This window comes from Actinia tenebrosa, unplaced genomic scaffold, assembly GCF_029948245.1.
Source record: "Actinia tenebrosa isolate PJP-AT-01 unplaced genomic scaffold, QUT_ActTen_1.0 PGA_scaffold9__36_contigs__length_13948895, whole genome shotgun sequence".
Classification (NCBI taxonomy): Eukaryota; Metazoa; Cnidaria; class Anthozoa; order Actiniaria; family Actiniidae; genus Actinia; species Actinia tenebrosa.
In genome coordinates, this window is record NW_028292586.1 from 12197664 (window position 1) to 12220559 (window position 22896).

General features: G+C 36.1%; 1 protein-coding gene across 1 annotated transcript; it reads right to left on the minus strand.

Annotated features, from left to right (window-relative positions):
• Nucleotides 1-11693: 11693 nt before the first annotated feature.
• Nucleotides 11694-15287, minus strand: LOC148904861 (uncharacterized). Its single transcript, XM_089024536.1, has 2 exons — nt 15016-15287; nt 11694-14523 (listed from the first exon to the last, which is right to left on the minus strand). The coding sequence occupies exons 1-2, from the start codon at nt 15124-15126 to the stop codon at nt 11848-11850; spliced, it is 2787 nt and encodes a 928-aa protein (XP_088880662.1). The 5' UTR covers nt 15127-15287; the 3' UTR covers nt 11694-11847.
• Nucleotides 15288-22896: the final 7609 nt, after the last annotated feature.

The following is a 22896-nucleotide window of genomic DNA, read 5'->3' on the forward strand; positions in this document are numbered from 1 at the left end:
ATTTTTTTGCAAATATGTTCAATATGAACATCCCAAGTTAATGTCTCATCGATATGGACTCCCAGAAGTTTACTAGATGATACTCTGGGGATAGCTGAGCCATTAATGTGGATGTACGGCTTGCGCACTAAGCTATTTAGCTCAAAGTGAAACCCTAAGATAATGTACTCGGTTTTTGTAACATTTAGACGAAGTTTATTTGCTAAAAGCCAAGTACTTATTTTACTCAAATCATCATTAATAGCTGGTTCAAGTTCATGTAGGGTTTTGGCAGCAAAAGAGATGCTCGTGTCATCAGCGTACATACGAACCGATGAAAAATTTAGACAACAGGGAAGGTCATTGATATAAACTAGAAATAATAATGGACCTAGGATCGTTCCTTGCGGAACGCCGCTGGTCAAAAAAGAAGAATCAGAAAGACTACCATTGACAAAGCATCTCTGTTGCCGATTGTTTAGATAAGAACTGAACCATTCAAGCGAAGAGCCTTTGACACCATTAAGATATAGTTTTTTAAGTAATATAGCATGATTAACAGTGTCAAAGGCTTTAGCTAGGTCAAGAAATACTATAGTATTTAAAAGTCCTTGGTCGAGATTTAAGAACCATTCATTAGTAGAGTCAAGTAAGGCTGTGACAGTGGAATGGAGGGAGCGAAACCCTGATTGATACTTGCTGAGAATTTTATGAGACACGAGATAATCATAAAACTGGTTGTAAACGATTCTCTCAAAAATTTTGGCAATAGTACCAATCACGGAAATTGGTCGGTAATTACTAGGGTCAGAGCGTTCATTGGCTTTAAAAATTGGAGTGACTTTTGCAAGTTTCCAATCTTCAGGGAAAATTCCCGTTTGAATAGACTGGTTGAAAATATCGCAAAGAGATTTAGAAATTACCGGGGCAGCTTCTTTAAGCAAGATACTTGATATATTATCAAGTCCATTAGATTTGTTAGAGTGCAAATAATATACCCGTGAAATAGTTAGGATTAAATAGGAGATAGTTAGTGCTTAATTAGACAACACATAGGAATTCAGTGAGGCATGACAAGGGCACGGGCGTTTACTAGAATAACAACTCATTACGCAAATGAACGTTTTTTTTCTAACAAGTTTATTGAATTGAGCTAAAAACCAAGACACAAGACGCACATTTAATTCTGCAGTAAATCATGACACAAAAAACCCAGTACGCAAATGAACGTGTTTTCTACCATTTTTATTTGTTTTATCACGCTAAAGATCAAGACAATACGCATTTATAAACTAAAACAAATCAAGACTCAAACAACTATAGCTATAAAAAAGACCCAGTACGCAAATGAACGTGTTTTCTACCATTTTTATTTTAGTATCTTGCTAAAGATCAAGACAATACGCATTTATAAACTAAAACAAATCAAGACTCAGACAACTATAGAAAAAAAGACCCAGTACGCAAATGAACGTGTTTTCTACCATTTTTATCTTTATATTTTTTATAATTAAAATTTGTAGAACATCAAAATCGTTATCGATTAGATAATTTAAAAAGCAAGTTAAATATAAATTCGCCAAGATCGTCACCATAAAATCTTCTTACTTGATCCTTGGAAATGGCGAGAAAGGCATAAATTACTCCAATGTGCATGTTGTGTTCCAGTACTCCAGGTGTCTTCTGCGTATTGGCTTTGGCCAGTCCAAAAACCATTTCGCTTGAACCGTATTAGCCCTACTTGTTTGAGCTTCGTAGAACGCCACTTTTGCTTCTGCCCGCAGTGTAGACAATTAATGAAGAAAAACTATCGCCGTTTGTAATTTAGCTTTAAGAACGAAAAAGCAATGACTTAAACACTAGACAATTTGAAGATTATACAGTCATCAGCTGAATATCAAGTCATAAAACATGAATCTAGCTTCACTTGTTGTTTAACAAATACGAATTCGAAAATGCGAACATGTCAAATTATACGAAGGAAAAAGCATGTACAATAAAATATTGTTTCAGTTTTTGCAAGCGTGCTTAAAAATATTTAAAAATGTGCGCCCTTGAGTAGCACACGTGCACTAGTTCACCCGTCACGGCTCGCCTATTTCTTTGACATTTTTTCTATTCAAAATTTGGTTAATAGTTTTCCAGACAGCCTTGGGATTACCGGAATTTAAATTTAGTTTATTACAATAATAATCAGATTTTGCTTTTTTAATCAAGTTGTTTGTAACATTTCTTAATCGCCGATATGCGGCCCAATCGAGGATGCCTATCTTTCCAGTTGGGAAGCGAGTTAGGAAGCGAGTTAGGAAGCGAGTTAGGAAGCGAGTTAGGAAGCGAGTTAGGAAGCGAGTTAGGAAGCGAGTTAGGAGTCGAATGATATTTTATTACAGAATATTAAATATATATATACATATATTAATGCCAAAAAAAGAAATCGCAAGTAAAACGTCTGCATCAGCCGGTAATTATTAATATTATGGGTGTTACGCAACGAAAGATATAAGAGACGTGTTGACTGTTACTCGTTCGCTGACAAAAATGTTTGCTGGCTCAACAACGGATCTGTCTGCTGCTCAACACGACGTCGGTGCCTACTAATTGCAAGGTGTTTTTATGTTTTTCAAATTGTATTGGGTCATCATGCATCTAAGGCCCAGTTCAGACGTCGAACTTTTGCCGCGTCCATTGTGCTTGCCTTTTCGTTCGAACGCTGTTTTCCTTGAACCTAGTAGAAGTATGTATGCCAAACTTATTACATTCCTTCTCCTGGCGCCAAGCGAAGGAGCTGATGTCTTATGTAGTAGCTTAGCCATTGGACTCAAAGACAATTACATGCGATGCGGAATTAGTAGTCACCGTCCTTAAAGCTTCATATCACTGAAATCTTGCAACCTAGACAGTTGTGCTATTGTTAAATTTAGTTCTGTTCTGATAAAAAGTGCAAATCTCAAGTGCTTGTACTTTATTAAGGATATTTTATTACTGTAGCGGCCTACTTCCGGTAGAGCACGTGATTGCCACGTGCCCGCGCGTGCCAGTAATTTTACTGACCTCAAGGGCACACAACACACAGTTGTGAACATTGTTTGAGTCCACATTAGTTTGAGTTCTTTAGAAGACTCACTGAAGTTACGCAGCAACAACAAGCTTTATTTCTTGCCCTTGAATTGGGATTCATGTGGATTTAGTGTAATTCATGCAGTAGAAGTTGAAATGTATGGATAATTCGCATGTAAAGGAAATAAATTCGTCAACTCAGTGAAATATGGTCTGAAATTGCCCATCACCTAGTTTATGGAAACTACAATTACTTTTAAACCTTATTATTACGATGTTGATATTGTTATTATTTAAATTTTAATAAACGTTTTATTGTTACCGTTCATTAAATTGGTATCCACGAAGGTAATTTTGGCTACTCGAACATCAAGTGCCCAAGAAATGGAAAAAATTGAATAGAATTGAAAATAAATTGAAAAGCTGGTGTTTGGTGTGGGATGATATTTAGCACGGAGCGTACGCACACACGGACATAGCTTTACTTAAATCAAAAGAATCAAGGACAGATGCAGGATGAAGTAAAATAATAAACTACTCGTACTATGAGTCGAATGCTCATTTGAAGTAAGTGAGCCGAAATCGTAAACATGTTCAACTTTGCAATTCTTAGAGTGGTCGCACTAAACCATGAAACAAATACTTACTCTTAGTACCAAATACTACTAAATAGTGGTTATTAGACAATGGGATCCTGGGGGTTTGTAGTCGACCCGGTTCTGGATAGGGATGTGCCGCCAGAGGTTACAAAAACCTGACCCTATTCTTAAAAAACACTAGAGAGTGAAAAATTCATACCCTATTCGAAGCAAGTCGGAAAAAGAATGGAAAAAAAGCGTTTTATGTGTTTTTAATGTCCTCATTTGATTACGGTTTTGGTTCATCGAGCTAACGAGATGCTGATGACTGATGCTGAACGAGATGATATTTTGAGCTTATTTTAAAACTTTCGAATATTTTTAGTTAGTTCTTAGAAAATAGTGTTAAAGTAGATGTTCTGAGTTTTTAATTTGTGAGTTATGAATTGTTTTGTGAAAAGCTTGATTTCCGCCGGCAATTTTCTTTCCAAAACCTGTCAAGATGGCCGTATTCAAAATTCATTATCTCGAAAACAAGCTCAGGACACCCAATCAGCGTTAAATTCTCTATAAAAGAACATTTTGTAATGATTTCTTGATAAAGTAGCTAGTCACCTTAAGACAATCTTGGCTAGAATGTATGATTTCCTAACTCGCTTCCTAACTCGCTTCCTAACTCGCTTCCTAACTCGCTTCCTAACTCGCTTCCTAACTCGCTTCCTGACTTGCCTGTTAGTTTGTCTCCGCCCAATCATCCGGTAAGTTAGACAATACAGCTAATTTGTGAAGCTTGTGTTTCGCAAAAATAGATTTCATTAATTCCGATGTAAGCCAAGGTGAGCTTTTACACCTTACTCTCTTAGATTTAGAGGGTGCATGTTTTTCAGCAATATTTTGAAAATTTGTTTTCCATTCTTTCCATGAATCATTGGGATTAACATGGATATTCAAAGAAATATTAGGCAAGTTTAATTTAAGTTCCTTGCGGAATTCATCAGATTTGAATTTAGAGAATTGTCGAATGGTCACATAACGATGTTTGTTATTACTCGAGGCGGCAAATTTTCTTATTGCATACACTAAATGGTGATCACTTATACCTAAGGGAATAACTCCACTTGAAATTATTCGAGAGGGGAAATTAGTAAAAATGACATCAATTAATGTTGAAGATGTGGGCGTAACATGTGTAGGAGAGCGAATTACTTGTTTTAGATAAAAAATATCAGAAAGAGATTTTAATGCCCTTAAATTATAATCAGGAGTGGCATTAAGGAAATTGCAATTAAGGTCTCCCATTAATATAACTTCTTTGTCTTCCAAATCAAAATTTGAAATTATTGGTTCCAAACAAGCAAAGAAGTCAGAGTCGTGAGCTTTAGGAGGTCGATAACAAGCGCAGATTATAAAAGGCTTGGTTTTAGGATTTTGAATTTCAAGACAGAGCAATTCGAGATTTTTTGTAATAATTGTACGACGTGAAAAGGAGATATTATTCTTAATGTAAATACAAATGCCACCTCCATTCCTATTCCTGTCATTCCTAATGATTATATAGTTTTCTAAGTGAACTACAGAGTCAGATATCTTTTCATCAAGTCTTGTTTCATTTATAGCAAGGATATCAGCATTTAATGTTAGAGATATCGCTCTGAGTTCGTCAATATGTTTGGTTAAGCTAGTAATATTAAGTGAAGCAAGTTTAAGACCTCTTACCTTAGGAATCAGAGTATCAGATATGTCAGAAGAAAACGAATTGACCTGTCTGTCAGTAATAATCTATTCATTATTAATAAGAGAAATAAAGTTTGTAGCCAAGGTAGATGTGCCTTTTTTGTTTGGGTGGATTCCAGATTTGTTTAAACACGATAAGTCAAAATTGGAATGCGTGTAGAAGTTCCAAGTCCTATTTTTAGCAAATTTTGCAATGTTCTTGTTTACTTCCTTTCCTTATCATTAAGCGAATCATTGCGGCAAAGAATTGATGACACTGTTAGGTGGCTGTTGGGGCAGTCGGATGAGATTTTGTCAGCAAGGTTGACAATATTCTCCGCAATTTCCGAAGCAGAAGTTTGCGTCGAGCGTAGATCGTTGGTACCTACATGTAGGTAAATCTGGTCGGGCTCCTTAGAAATAGTTGGTAAAATGTAGGATTCCAATCACGTTAGTATCCGGTGTCTTTTTCCTCAGTTCCCAACCTTGAATGTGTTTAATAGTGGAGTCTCCGATGATAACAGATGTTAGTGGCTTCTTCGATGATGTTTCACTAGATTTTACTGGATTCGGGGTCTTTTTGTTTCTTTTGGCGTTTTTCTGTTTAGTTTTAGAATGTGTAGAAGGTAATGTGTTCAAAGGAGGATTCGATGAAAAGTCAGGTTCTTGGTTGTCAAAATGTGGTAAATGAGGATAATCAAAAGTAGGCATCGGGGCTTGCCAAGGCATAGTTGGAGGTTTCATCGTCTTTTGAACTGAGCAGAGAGCAGTTAATAAACTGTCACGTTCATTCTCGGCTTTGTCTAGTCGTGATTTTAATTGAGATAGTTCGAGTTTAAGTTGATCCACTTGGGATTTACAACTACACCGAATTTGCATGTCAGCTCCTTTCGTAGTTGAGTTGATAATAAAATTCTTTAAATCACCAAATTCATTTCGAAGGCTTTGGAGTTCGGAAGATAAGATGGTTTTAAATTCTTCCGTCAGAGAATTGAGATTCGGTTTTTCAGGTGTTGAGCGTTCAGATTCAGAGTCATCTGAGTCTTCGGAGTCTTCATCGGTATCTTCGTTGATCTTAGTCAAGGTTGGGCAGCTGATAGATGATATAGTCGAAGTCTCGGTGTCAGTGTCTTTGAGAAGCTCATGGAGACTTTGAAGCAGCGAAGAACAAGCACTCCCTTGTACTAAGATTCTTTTAGTAGAAGTATAGAATTTGATAACAATATCTTTAGCTTTGAAGGAAAGCATATTGTGTTTCTTGTCTTCTGTAACCACGCTGTCGTCCAAGTCTTCTTGTAAGATTTCTTGTATAAGTTTTTTTAGGCAAACAACATCACTTGACCACATGAAATTATTAGAGGATGGACAATAAGTCATGAACATTAGATTTTCCATGATTTAGGATAATATAATAAAATGTATAAACTACTTTGAATGAAATTTTTACGGAGCGAAATGACACACGTCTGTATAGTACCACTGCCACTCAGAGAGACAGAGAGACAGAGACAGAGAGAGAGAGACAGAGAGAGAGATGTCTTTTATTTAATCTCGGGAAATTTCATCAATGTACAAATTGGTTTTCATGAAAACCGAGTTGATAGGTAATATATATCAAAAATTAATAATAACGTTAAGAATATATAGACAGATTTATGAAATAAATTCTCATCTACCCCCCAAAAATATTATAGTAATTAAAGTGTTAAGGACCAACAGACGAAAGATTCCTCTTAAAAGATTTTAAATTATTGGACAGTCTGACACTTTGGGGTAACGAGTTCCACACTTTTGCACCGTCATAAGAGAGAGCTCTTTTTAAAAACTCAGTGCTGGGTTTCGGTAACTTTAAGCACTTCTCTCTACCACGAAAATCGTAGGTATTTTCTTGAAAATAAAAGAGTTCCCTTACAGATTTTGGTGCAAGTGCATTTAAAGTCTTAAACATCATTATTGCTTTATGCTCCTTTCTTCTTCTTTGTAAGCTTTTCCAGCCTAAAGAAGTTAAAATATCACTAGATCTGACATCGTAGCTGCTTTTTGTTATTATTCTTGCAGCTCTATTTTGCATTTTTTGCAATCTTTCAGCAGACGTTACTGGTAAATTATCCCATACCACGTCACAATAGTCAAACCAAGGTAAAACGAGAGCCTCATATATGGTAATAGCTGTCTCCAAGGGGATGTAATCGCGGACTCGTCTTATGCCACTCAATCCAGAGGATATTTTTTTACAAATGTAATCAATATGAGCAACCCAAGACACCCGTTCGTCAATCACAACACCCAGAGTTTTTGCTGTAGAGACTCTAGTAATTGGTTTGCTATTTAAATATATGTGTGGTTCGGAGGTAATTTTTTTCAATTTATCGTCAGAAGCAATAAACATGTGCTCTGTTTTAGCTGAATTTAAGCTAAGTTTGTTAGCTTTCAACCAGTTATGAATATTGGAAATATCAGCGTTCACCTCGTCAAATAGAGTCTTTTGTGATGTGCCACAAGTGGTGAGACTTGTGTCATCAGCATACATTCTAGCATTTGAAAATTTGACACTATTTGGCAGATCGTTTATGTAAATAATAAATAATAATGGCCCAAGGATTGAGCCTTGAGGGATGCCGCAATCGAGTGTTCTAGAGCTAGATAAGGTATGGTTTATGTAGCATCTCTGACTACGATCTGTGAGGTAAGATTTGAACCACTTTATCGACTCTTCTGCAATCCCATAATAGTATAATTTTTGGAGAAGTATAGAGTGATTTACTGTGTCAAAAGCTTTTTTAAAATCTAGGAAAGTGACACAGTTCAATTTACCTTCATCCATATTGGTAAGCCACTCCGTTGTGGCTTCTAGGAGTGCAGTAGTAGTCGAATGAAGCGGTCTAAATCCCGACTGCTTTTGAGAAAGTAAATTATTTGAGTTTAGATACTCATATAACTGGTTAAAAACTATTCTCTCGAAAATCTTAGCAATAGTAGGTAAGACCGAAATGGGACGGTAATTATTCAAATCATCTTTGTCATTAGCTTTATGAATTGGCGTAACTTTCGCAAGTTTCAAGCCGTTAGGAAAAATCCCTTTATCAACTGATTGATTGAATAGCTTCACTAGTGATTGACTTATTACTGGTGAAGCAATCTTGATGAAATGAGATGGTATACCGTCAAGACCTGTCGCTTTTTTAACGTCAATAGAATTAATGATTTTCATAAGTTCATCAACTGATGTGTGTCGTAAGGTGAATGTTGAGCCAATTCTAATTAGATAATCATTATAAGCAGTCGGTCCATCGGGAATTAAACAAGCTAATTTAGTCCCAATTTCAGAAAAATGACAATTGAATACCTCAGCTATTTCCTTCGAGTCACACATCGATGTATCACCTGTTTTGATAGATGTTACATAAGAGCCAGATTTAGTCCTTCGTGAGAGGACTTCATTAATAGCTTTCCAGACCTCCTTTGAGTTTTTTGAATTTTGTGCAAAATGATTTTCATAATATGACTTCTTGGCTCTTTTTATCTCGTTGTTGACGCGATTTCTAATAGACTTATAATCACTCCAGTCGTCCCTCGAATTCGTTTGAGTAGCTTTTTGTTTCATTTTATCTCTATCGTACATAGCTTTCCTCAAATCAGTTGTCATCCAGGGAGACTTCTTGTTTCTTATTCGTTTTGTTTTGATCGGAGCGTGCGAGTCAAGAACAGAGAGAAATAACTCTTTCCATCTGTCCCACATGTCATCCGGGCTTTCCTTATTATCCAAACAATCCCAAGGGAGTGTTGCTAAATCCATAAGAAACTTGTCGGAGTCAAAGTTTTTAGCCGATCTAAATGAGATCTTACAGTGATTGTTGTTTGTCGGAATTGCTATTTTCCGTATTGTATAAACCAGACTATGGTCACTGATACCAATGTGAACCACTCCACTTCGGACTACCCTATCTGGGCTATTCGTTAAGATCACATCAATGAGGGTTTTACTTTTTTCAGTGACTCTAGTTGGTTCTGTGATTAACTGCGTAAGTTGAAACAATTCAGCAGTCGTATTCAAATAGCGGGTTTGCTGATTAATATTAGTAGATAATAAATCACAGTTTAAATCCCCTAGGATATAAATTTCCTTAAACTCAGAATCTATTTTTGTTAACACATTTTCAAATATATTGAAAAATGAGCGTGTATCATAGTTAGGAGGCCTATAACAGGCTAAAACGGCAAAAGACTTGCTATTTGGCTTCATGATTTCAAAACACAGGGACTCTAGAGACGGAGACGGAGAGACAGAGAGACAGAGAGACAGAGAGACAGAGAGACAGAGAGACAGAGAGACAGAGAGACAGAGAGACAGAGAGACAGAGAGACAGAGAGACAGAGAGACAGAGAGACAGAGAGACAGAGAGACAGAGAGACAGAGAGACAGAGAGACAGAGAGACAGAGAGACAGAGAGACAGAGAGACAGAGAGACAGAGAGACAGAGAGACAGAGAGACAGAGAGACAGCTAGATAAATGGGCACTTTTGTAACCTAGAAAGGGCACTTTGGTAACTACATAGGGCATTTTCGTAACTACATAGGGCACTTTGGTAACTACATAGGGCACTTTGGTAACTACATAGGGCATTTTCGTAACTTCATAGGGCACTTTGGTAACTGTATAGGGCATTTTTGTAACTTCATAGGGCACTTTGGTAACTGTATAGGGCACTTTTGAAACGACATAGGGTACTTTTGAAAATAACATTTTAAATTTCGTAATCATAGCTCTAAATGATACAAAAATGAATCAAATAATCTTTGAATCATATAATAACGCCTAATGAGTCATAATAATAGCGCCTGGGTTACTTGTCCAAATATATGAAAAACATATCGAGTAATTTTTAAACCATGCTATGAAATAACAATGGCTGCGTTTCCTGTCAAAATACAATAACGAATCGAGTATTCTTTGAATCACATTCTAATATAACAACGCCTGGGTTCACTGTCAAAATATAACAACAATGAATAGTGTAATGTTTGAATCATATTCTTAAATAAAATCGCTTGGGTTTCTTGTCAAAATGTTACAACAATGGAATAATCTTTGAATCATATTCTAGCATAAAGCCTGGTTCACATATGATCGCAGACGATCGCTCGATTGCGGAATCCTCTCAACCGAGGATCTCAAATCGAACGTTCACATATCGATCGCCGGCGATCTGTTGACACCTGAATCCGCGAATTATCACTCAACCGTAAAACAAAGTACATATGTATATTCAACATAGACGACGGAGACGAAGTAGTATTGATCAGCGCGATATTCTACTCTCGTTAACCTTACTTAAACAAGGAATCGCTGGCAAATCAAAAAAGAAACGTTCGGATTTATGATTGTGAATATTTGAATACTTGAATAGTTATTTACTTGCCTATATAGCTTACAAACGTAAATTAGCATATACAATCGTGAGTTGATACTTTTGAACCAGTTATATCTGAAACAAATCTAAAAAGACATGTTTTTTGCTTGCGAAAATCAACACGTGTTTTATGCAAGGCAAAACTGAGAATTGTGGGACACTTACAATCTCACGATCGCAGAATTCTGTTCACATATAATCGAAAGTGATCGCAAACGATCTCAACCGATCGCAGGAATAGAACCCGATTCTATTCCTTCGATCGTCTGCGATGGCGATCGCACATAATCGCATACGATCGCAGAGCTGTTCACATATAATCGCACTCGATCGCCAGCGTCTGCGATCGTCTGCGATCACGTGTAAATCAGGATTAAGAGTTTTCTTCTTGTCAAAAAACTTCAACAGTGCCTAAGTAACAGTTATTTCTTCTCTTAATAGTTTTTTTTTTTTCTTGATAAGAAACAAACTCAACAACGATGAACAAATATCATGTTAAAATAGTTTTAAACTAAGTTGTGTCAGTTGGGAGAGGAACCTATTCAGCGAAGCATGCAAAACTGTAAACTGAAGGTGTCTTCATGATAGTTTTGATTCATCAGCTTTTTAATTATAAATTAAGCCAAGCTTTCGAACATCTTGCTCTTCATCAGGGCAAACGGTTGTGACAATTTTCACTAGAAACACGCAACATAACAATGTGCGCGTGTTACAGTCAAATGTATCCGTTGTTAGGAGCACGCGTGTTACGAAGGGATAATTAATTGCGCGCGCTATTTTTTGGGCTATTAAGATACAATTTTAATTGTCTATCAAGCTACGATAGCTATCAGGTAAAGTTCTTGCACTATCTCTATTAAAGAGAGCATGCGATTCACTAGCAATCTTCCATGCCTCCAACCATTTCCTCTGTGTGCCATCGTTCTTCTTTATGAACTACAGAACAAGGCAACCAATGCTGTGGCCAGTCTTCATGGCGTGCTGTGCTAGAGCTGAAGAGCAAGATGCTCGAAAGCTTGGCTTAATTTATAATTAAAAAGCTGATGAATCAAAACTATCACGAATCTCAACTCGCCTTACAAACTCTTATTGGATGGTGGTGCATGACTTATTTCGTCTGGCGTCTTTTCATTCTTCTTTCATACTTAACCCGATTTAAGAGCTGTTCAGATGTGAATTTCTCCAGCATTATCTTTCCTGACTCGGTTTTCTCCAGATGGTTGCTGATGCGTATTTTCGAGATGGGACCAAAAGCGATGATGTCGCGACAAGCTTTCTGAATTATAAAGATTTCTCCAGTTGAAAATATGCCATGCCCCTGACTGCCTTCAGTAGTTGGGTAAACCACGCTGACGGAAAAGGCGCTTGCAGCTTCATCTTGGTCATCATCAGTACCATCTATCCTTTCCATTTTATCTCTGATGTTTTCTGTCTCCACGGGAACACAGTCGCAAGAGTCGTCTAGCTGTGTTTTGCAGCGCCATTCTGATCTAACTCTGTCATAAACCCTTCTCGGTCTGAGGCCTTTCAGGATTTCATTTTTTTCGATTTTATTTCTTACATCATCCATGGATATTGATTTTGCAATGATCTCTGCTTGAAAAATCCTCCTTATTTCTTTTAGTTCTTTGTTGCTGAAACGAAAAGGTCGATGTTCGTCATCGTTGGTTTCTACTTTCTTTCCACTACTGTCGTGGGTGTCTATGGAGGTTTCCATGGAGGTAACCGCTGCAGTCTCTTGAAGCTTTCTCTCGTCTGGGACATCCCTCATCGATTTTGAAAGTTCTTTAGATGCTCTTGCTGCCACCTTTTTCTTGTTTCTTAGTCGATAGTATTTCGTCTGCGTTTGGACTCGATGACCCATCAAGTCTGCGAGGTCAGAGCTCATGCCAGCTTCTGTGTTATCGCAAGTGACAGTTACAGCAGCCTTTCGCATTGCTGTGGCAGAAACTACCCCTTCTAACCCCGCCTTCTTCCAAACGGATTTTACACACATTGTTATCTGGCCGGACGTCATCTTCTCTCCATTCCATGACAAAAACAACTGCGAAGCATTAGCTGCGTTTGGTAAGCAGGACCTTACATTTCTCAAAAATATATTAACCCAGCTGTGTAACGTGGGGTTAAAAACTACTTGAGCTGGTCCATGTATATGAACTGTTTTGTGCTCAAAAACGTCGACAACTATCTGGTCTTGTTCTTTTTGTCCGCGCTCAAATTCTGTGAGCTGCATGTTGGCTATTACTCCAGATCTGTGAGCATTATTAAAACTGATTTCTGTCATCAAAAAATCGCGTATAAGTATGTACACATGCTGGGTGATTTCGATATTGTGTGCACCCGACAGTTTTCCAAGATATGAAATAGCCTGTCTTACTGCTTCGCTTCTTTCGAATTCTTTTACCTTATCAGGTGTTATCAGGGAGTCAAAATCCTCTTCGGCTTTCTTCCACATTCTTTTACCAGTGACCTTTTTGTACGAGCTATTCCACCGTATGACCTTCTCTTTTAACGATTGAAGCAATTTGTTGTCAAATGGTACTTCTTCAGGTTCTTCCGAAATTAGAAAATCATAAAAATGACGCAAACTTGTGAGATAAGACTTAATGGTGCCTGGATGAAATTTTGACTCAGCATATTGATGCAGAAACTTATTTCTTACCGCTTGTTTGTCTAAAAGCAATGTTAAATTCTGTTTTACGGGATCTTTTTCAATGATAAACAGAATCTTTTCCACTTGCCTACTATGCTGGTTAGCTGTTTTTTCTTCTTTATGTCCCCCGTCAGCAGAATGAAGCCAGTACGAAAATTCTGATAGCACAGCCCTTAAGGAAGCTGGTGTGTCTTGGATTGAATCTTTATCAGCATTATTGACGATATGTTCATCAATGTCATTATTTGCATTTTCTTCTTCTCCTTCTAAGACTAATTCATCGTCAACTTCTAGTGATAATTCGCTTGCTTCTGGTTCCATATCATTTCTCTCGTCTACGTCTGGTTCCATATCATTTCTCTCGTCTACTTCTGGTTGCATATCGTCTTTCTCGTTTAATTCAGGTCTCACATCATCTTCTCGTGCCTCGGGGCAGCGAGTTTTCTTTACAAGGATACATTTGGGGTTTTTAATGGCAGTACGTAGCATCTCAGAATACTCTTTTGATTTACTGTTTACTTTGTGTACGTTTTTCAAGTGCTGAGGAAGACGAAGAACTATTGACATACATCCAGGAATCGGACATAGTCTTCTGGTATGGTAGTCTTTACGATTCTCTTGTTTGTTGCCGACAGCTTTTGGGTTTGTTTGAAGGAGTTTTTCTTTATAAGTATACTTCTTACGAAGACCATATCTGGTAGCAGCTTTCCGTGCTTTTTCTTTCTCCCACTTATGCACACTTACGAGATGTCTTGGAATGTGTATAACTGATGCCTTGCATCCTGGATGTGGACATTGCTTTTTTAAGCGGCTGCCTTCTGTTTTCATCTTCTTTTCCTTGTTACTACATTCTTCTTTTTCTTCTTCTTCTTTCCTTTTTTGGTTTTCAAGTTTATGTTCCTTGTCGCTGTAGCTTTCGCCGTCTCCTCCACTGTCCCATTCCTCTTCATTTCTATACTCATCCTCTTCGTCGCCTTCACATTCGCCCTCTTCTTCATCATTCTCTTCATCTTGGTCACCATCACTGTCGTCGTATTCGCCATCCTCAGCTCTCTCAACCCGAGCATTTTCCTTAAATTGCTCTTGAAACGCTTTCCATTCCTCTTTGATTAGCACTAGCTTATCTTCGCACTAGAAAAAAAGAACCCAAAACAAATAAATAGAGTGTTATGATTAACTAAACAAATAACTATGAAGAATAATTAAGGACGTTTGCGGGCATTGTTTGCGTGCATCATTTCTGCGCATGAATTTAGAGCGCACGCGCTCATCGTGATAATGTCATTCTAATGTTTTGCTGGGCAAAATATCAAAAAATGAAGATTTTCATTTCTTTAAACACATATCTATAAAAACCGCATCCAGTAGAACTGCATATATCGACTGAAGAGCACAAGAGAGCACAAACTAGGTACACAAAGTTGTCTGGGGGTGCACACCACAACCGAAGGGCACAAAATAGGAGCAAAACGTTGCTCGAGGAGGGTGCGCGTATCCCTCCCTTGGATCCGCCCCTGAAAAAGGCGATTCATTCAAAATAAGTTCAGCCTAAACTAATTAATGGTTTATCTCCTTAATTACACCTCATATTTCTTTACAAAGAAAGAATCGTTATATACCTACCCTTTTAACACGTTCCAAGTCACCTCGTTTTTTCGCTGTAACCTTTGAGGTTAGAATGTCTCTCACACGTGCCTCATAAGCAAAACGTGATTTACTTAGTTGTGGATCCATATCTCTGAGCCAAACAAACAAATGAACAAACAATTATCTTTTTTATGCTTTACTATGCCTTAGTATACTCTTATCTTTACTGTTTCAATATTACCTGGGGCTCTACTTATCGAACCAATCTATGTCGATTGAAAATATTACAGAAACGCATAGTAAGAATCATTACCAACTCTAGCTTTGATGCACATACTTCTCCTTTGTTTTCTCAAAATAATATATTAAGACTTAGTATAGATGATACACATACGGTGGCCATATCGACAGCATACGTTTTATTCAGATTATTCAGATTAACTTGCGATCGCGACTTATTAACTGTAAATTCACATGTAGAAACAACCAGGGTTCGTGCTGAATTCAAAGGTACCCAAAAATGATTTACTTACCCTTTCCAACTCGACACTGGGACCATCCGCCATCTTGCGCTAGACGTATGCGCGTCTTTCGCAAGTTAATAAGTCGCGATCTGAATCAAATCTATGATGTCGATATGGCCCTTCTGGGCCACCGTATATACACTCCCTTCAGCTAGGTTTATTTATGTATTCCATTGAAAAAAAGATATTTCTTAACGTTTTTCTTAGGATGTTCTCAAAAAATGTCAATTTCACTCCTTTCCCACTAGACAATGTAAGAACTTTAGACCAATTTTTTGTAGAACAAATATCAAACAATTCACAGTTGCTAGTCAGGGACCAAAAGTTTGGGACTCCCTGCCTTACCAGGTAAGATCATCATCCTCATATATATTTATATACAGCCATTTACAAAAAATATGGCCGTTTCAAATATAAATACAAGTATATCGAAAGTATATCAGACAGGGTGAGATATCTTTCTTGATATTTTTTTAGGAAAGCCCTAATGATAGACAACTCGAAAAGAATATAAGGGAGGCTATCCCATAATTTTTGATATGAATTGATATATTAGTATATATATTGGAAGCGGCCATAATTTTAGCAAATGGCTGTATATATTTATCTATATATATCAAAATCCTTCTTTCATTATGCATTCTTGCAATTCAATTTACATAATTATCTTTTATATTCTTCTTATTCAATTTTCTCAATAGTAATCACTTGGATGGAATAATGATTAAATAAAAATGATTGATTGATTGATTTAATTAGTAAAAACAAGTACTGACAATATTGTTTTGAATTTTTAAGATTTTTCATCACGAAGTTCTATGCAATTCATAGACATGTTTTTTTTTTAGTTCATTATGTTAGTTGTCATTGTTTAAAGAAATGAGCCAGCTTGAAAATTCTAATTCTTGAAATTTCTTGAAAATTCTATAAAAAAAGATTTTCGCAAAAGAAACCAACAATTTAGAATGTATAATGTCCGAGAACATCAAATGTTTTAATCTGTAAGCAATCGAAAAACCAGTAAGATTGAAAAAATATAAATCCACGAAATGAAAAACGTTAAGCTTCCTTTCGTTATAGTATCAAAATATTAGTGATTTAATTCACTACTAACAATTTTCCAGCAGGTTTCGAATCATGAAGGGAGTGTTGTTTAAATACTCATTTGCTATTTTCTTTCTAAAATGATTTTAAACATATTTATGCTCAAAAGAAAGCTTAATTCTCGAAAACATTCACAAAGAGTTTCAAAGAAAATTTGTAATTCTTACCAACAACATTTTAGGCCCCGTTTTTATTTCGAAATAATATTGTCTCGGAGTTTAAATTTGAATTAAAATGACGACTTAACTTATTGATCAACATATCCCTAATATAAAACATTGATAAATGCATGGTTAATAAAGATATTGAATTTTTATACTCACCAAATCAGCAGCGATAGATCATCACTACTTGATCTGTATGTAGACGTTTTCAACCGTCACCTCATTTGAATTTGCTTGTTTTTGTCACGTGACTATTCCAATTCTACTAGACTGCGGTTACCCTGTGGTGTGCATGTATGCGCTGTTTTTAAAGTAGACAAAGGTCGATTCTTTTTTGTATTTGAGGTAAAATGTTCGGGAAATCTTTTATTTGTAGTTAGAAGAAATGGAAGGCAGCGAAATTAGTTTTTTCTTTTCTGTCCTTTTCCCTTTTTGTTAGCACTTTGAAGGCTTAATAAGGGTTGGGGTCATATGTCCATGAATTGGAAGTTGAATCACTTGATCTATGATTGAAATTAAATTATTATCATTTAAAGTTAATGAACCTACATGTTAGATGTATAAAACATGTAAAGTGTTATTGACTACCATTCCGACCCAACTGAGTTACAAAAATGCCCTATATGTAAACTGTGATCATAATATTTACTTAAAAAATTAAAAGAAATGTAAGTTGACTAGTGAAATAACTTGTTTTAGTTATTGCGTTACCATTAGATAACAAAGAAGGGGAATTAATCTTAAATGTAGGCTTTTTTTTGCATTTTCTAGTATGATAAAAAAAAGGGCACTTTTGCACCATTTGCCTTTCGAAGAAAATTTTGGCTAAAAAGATAACACAAAAGCAATTTTTCTTTCTGAAAAAACCGCTAAAGGTAGACGATGCTGCATCCTAACATATCACGAAGTTTTATGGATATTGGTTTATGTGCACTAGTAGAAAAACGCTTTCATTTTAAAAATAAGCTAATTTTGAATCGCACTTTTGGACACCAACTCAAATGACACCTTAAGTGTAATAAACTCAAAGCATTTTTTTAACCCAAAATTTTCTCCAAAATAAAAAAACGTTGGCTGAAGAGTGAATCTTAATGAGCTCAGTCATCAGCCATATATCCATCATCAACCGTAACGAAGGCTTTTTACCACTCAGGCATTAACAAAACCACTGCAAAGGCACTTTAGTAACAATTTCTGGACAAAACCTGATATATATAAGGGAAGGAAAAAAGATGTGAAGCTATAATTTTGTTGCCATCTTGCATTTTCTTTGCACTTGATCGCTTTATGAAATTGGGGATTAAATTAAAAATTTAAAGATGAAAAGTGAAAGAGAGAAAAATATGTGACAAAAGTTCCCTACGTTAGATCTAGAGAGAGAGAGACAGAGAGACAGAGAGACAGAGAGACAGAGAGACAGAGAGATAGAGAGAGAGAGAGACAGAGAGACAGAGAGACAGAGAGACAGAGAGACAGAGAGACAGAGAGACAGAGAGACAGAGAGACAGAGAGACAGAGAGACAGAGAGACAGAGAGACAGAGAGACAGAGAGACAGAGAGACAGAGAGACAGAGAGACAGAGAGACAGAGAGACAGAGAGACAGAGAGACAGAGAGACAGAGAGACAGAGAGACAGAGATGTCTTTTATTTAATCTCGGGAAATTTCATCAATGTACAAATTGGTTTTCATGAAAACCGAGTTCATAGGTAATATATATCAAAAATTAATAATAACGTTAAGAATATATAGACAGAATTATGAAATAAATTCTCATCTACCCCCCAAAAATATTATAGTAATTAAAGTGTTAAGGACCAACAGACGAAAGATTCCTCTTAAAAGATTTTAAATTATTGGACAGTCTGACACTTTGGGGTAACGAGTTCCACACTTTTGCACCATCATAAGAGAGAGCTCTTTTTAAAAACTCAGTGCTGGGTTTCGGTAACTTTAAGCACTTCTCTCTACCACGAAGATCGTAGGTATTTTCTTGAAAATAAAAGAGTTCCCTTACAGATTTTGGTGCAAGTGCATTTAAAGTCTTAAACATCATTATTGCTTTATGCTCCTTTCTTCTTCTTTGTAAGCTTTTCCAGCCTAAAGAAGTTAAAATATCACTAGATCTGACATCGTAGCTGCTTTTTGTTATTTTTGAGAGAGAGAGACTAAAGTCACGTTGCCTGCTGTAATTGTTTGTTCTAATATTGACTAATGAATTATAGCTTAATCAATTATTTCAGACATCCTAAAATAGCTCGATTATTTAAAAAGATGTTATTAGCTGGATTAATAGTATTCTTTTTTTTATAATGATATTGAGTCAAGCTTTTGTGCCCGACCACACGCACTACCACTACATTCTATATTAACAACAGACAACACTCAACTCACATGTTGCTTTTTACGGAGGCGAGGAAACCGGAGATCCCGGAGAAAACCCTCGTGGCAAGGGAGAGAACAACACAACAAAAAAACTCAACTCACATATGATCCAGTCTGAGCCAAAAAAACTCCAAAAAAAAAAACACTCCAAACCGGAAGACCCAGATTCTGGGTTTCTCGCACATGCGCATTATGACAGGCTAGGTAAATTCAAAATGGCGGACGATGTTCAACGAGCATGTGAATTTGTGCTTGGAAAATTAGGTTTTGAAGATGGTTTTCAGTTAAATTAACTTCGAAAATATCTATTGGATGGACATCAATACAATTTTCATTACAAAACTGGCAAAACTTTGAAAAATCCGGCCCTACAGGCTTTTTTGGTGTACTTAATTCGAGACGCCATCTCGTTTATTTTCCATAGTACTGTAATTTTTACTTCCGGTATCTTCCTTTGCTCTCGAGAACCAATCACAGCACAGGAAATATTGGAGTTTTCCAGAGCCAAATTATTTCGTCGAGCATGCACAGTAAGAAATAAGGGCTCTGGGTAAGAGATTGGGCTCGAACCCCGACCCCAGTGGTGAGAGGCGAGCGGTAAACCCCTACCCCACCCATGCCATTGAGCTCCAAGCGAACGGCCCGTCTTGTAAATATTAGTGAAACCTTCAAGAACGGAGGAAGGAACAGGCATTCACCAAATGAAATAACATTCTTAGAACGCATTGTACAGAGTCTCTATGCGTTTACAGAATAAGTTTTCAGATTTCACGGATCTCCGACCGAAAACATTTTATACTACTGGCTTGATTACCAAGGAGTTTAGGCGCGATGACCGGGCTTATATACGAAGTCCTTAAAAAAATGTAAAAATACTTCTCATACGACTTCTCATACTCATTAATTATTCAGGAACCAGCCAATCAATGGGCTATTTTTTGGGTCACATGATATTACTTTAAACCTGATAAAGTCATGTGAAAGGACTGAATTAATTTTGTTCAAGTACTTGGACTGGATCAAAATTAATTCAGTTCAGGGACATATCTGTCCCTTAAGTCTTTCAATACTAAACAAATAACCTCCCGAATAATTAATGAGCATGAGAAGTCATTTCAAAGCCTCCAAATCGGACTGGACGGGATTTCAAGTCCTTACAATTGAAGAATCGTTGTCGGGTTCAGAAACATAGAACATAGAAGCTGAGACCGAAATAGCACATGGGAAGTAAATAAGCGGTTTCGTCTACGCTGCAACCTATAAAAATGCGAAGCCAAACCGCTCTCAAACGCAGGTCTTCTGAATACGCGTTTGGCATTCTAAACCGACTGCATGTTTAGTTTTTAGTTTTAGTTTATTTACATTATTAGCGTCTATATATCTGTTACAAATATTTAAGACTTAATGCTAATAATTAATAATACATTACAATCACACAAATATAAATTTACAATACATTTACAATATTTCATAAGTTATATCAAATTTTTAGAAAAAGAAGAAAATGTAATATGTGTAGATGAGGAATACTTAGGCACATCTTAATATAACGGTTGTTCTATTCTTTATATTAACTAGATATTCATTCAAATACTGTTATTTCTTTTGCTGAAACAATCATATATATTTTTTGCTACTATTTTTTGTATTGATTTCTTTGGATTTATAATAAAAGCAAATTTTTCTTCGTTTTTCAACCAATTTTCTATTCGTAATTGTGTTTTCAATCTTATCAATAAGATATTTTCTTTCATTATAGTAATTTGGGCATGTTAGTAGGAAGTGTAATTCACTCTCTACTTCAAGTTTGCATATCTGACACACTCTTTCTTCTGGTTTGGTATATGGTCTTGTATATCTACCTATTTCAATTTGTAAACAATGATCACTTATTCTTAGTTTGGTCAGACTTATTCTGTGTTTAATATTAGTTACCTCTCTTAAGTATTCCTCTCGCTTATAATCTATTTTAAATGTTCTATATGTTCTTAATTTATTTTTCTGTGAATCTTTTCTTCCCGAATCGTTATGTATGTCTGCAAGCCATGGATGGCGCAAATGAATAAATTATAATATAATTATGTCATTTCCCATGTGCCATTTCGGACTAAGCTTTTATGTTGCAGTTTCTGAACCCGACAACGATTCTTCAATTGAGTGTATACGAAGTCCCTAATCTAGGCATTTAAAAAATGTAAAAATACTCTTCAAGAGTAGATGAATTAAACAATGAAAGAACTCTGTGAATTTTCATGGCTCTTCTTTTCCTTGATTAGATTTCACACACGCGGTAAGGGATAAAAATTAACCAGTGAAAAAATGAGCAACCAATCAACAAAAGTTATCCAACGTACTCAATGACGCTTCAAATAACTTGAAGTTCGTTTAATTAATCAATATATGTAGAGCTTCTCAAGAAAATCATTCAAGATTAACTTTCGATATTTGTGTTTTGACAGAGATTACCTTATAATCTCGAATTGACACAGAAAAGTCAAAAAGTTGCCCAATAACCAAGTCCTTTGTTTTCATAAGCTAACGCCATTTATAGGTTGAGAAAAATATCGGATCGATTTGGTATTGCAGTGCATTGTGGGAGTATTTTGATGGAACGAAATAGGCGCCATCTTGGAAGTATGTCCCTAAAACGTCCCACAATGCACTGCAATTCCAACTCGACCCAGTTTTCCCCTCGACCTCAGAATGGCTAATATGAAGAGAGGGAGATCGAATGCGATAAGTCTAAATCGTAAGGAAAACTTTATTTAAATAGCATACTTTATTATATAATTACCAATGAAATATCTATTTTTATTACACATTTAGGGTCGATATCCGTGAAATAAAGCCGTGAATAAAAACCATATCAGTGAAGTGATACGATATCACTTCACGGTAAACTGTCCAATCAAATCTTGCGATATATTTTACTTGAACCAATCACATTATCACATAAATCTCTATTTAGTGTTTATTTCTATCAAATTCAAGATGAATTTTGTGCTTCTTACATTTTTAATTAAGCTTTAATATCTTGAATGATATTGAATTGGAAACGTATAATTCTTTAACATTTTGAAATGGTGTAAGTCGGTTAAGGATATTTAAGACAATAAAACATTTTGTGTGTGTTTATATCGAGGACTCGCTCGTTCGCGATATGATACGGAAAAACTCGTGAATAAAAACGATATCAAGTTCTTAACATGTGATAATCTCTATTTCGAAAAACTGATATCTTCACACGTGAAAATAACACCATTGCGATGGCTATTCAAAAATACACGGAAAGAATTGCCTGAAAAAGCCAAAATATACTTCATTCATAATTATATAATAAACTTTTTATAATAATAAAAAGCTTGTTAAGTTGGTTTTATGGATATTATATAATAAACAGAATATTTGAAGTGTTGAAAAGATCTCTCACAAGTGAGCGTAGCGAACGAGTGAGAGATTTTCAACACGAGAAGATAAATTTCGTATCTCCGCGCGCCCATGTAATATCCTCTATATATCATCTATTGTACATAATGGTAAATTGACACATACGAGCTTTCATGCACATGATTTTCGATTCCTCAATCAGGGTATTGAAGTGGTATTGAAGTGTGGGTTGCAGCCGTAGTTTTCATAATATAATTATAAGATGGGGCAGTGTATATTCAACAATTATTCGCCGAAGACGGAGTGAATATCGGTGAATATTTACCGAGACGCGAGTATTTACTGAGCCTGAGT

Excerpts from the sequence above, each read along its gene's own strand:
- LOC148904861 (XM_089024536.1), bottom strand. The coding sequence starts at position 15,126 with ATGGATCCACAACTAAGTAAATCACGTTTTGCTTATGAGGCACGTGTG. Across the intron at positions 14,524-15,015 it reads ACTTGGAACGTGTTAAAAGG|TGCGAAGATAAGCTAGTGCT; the intron begins GTAGGTATATAA and ends CTTTTTTTCTAG.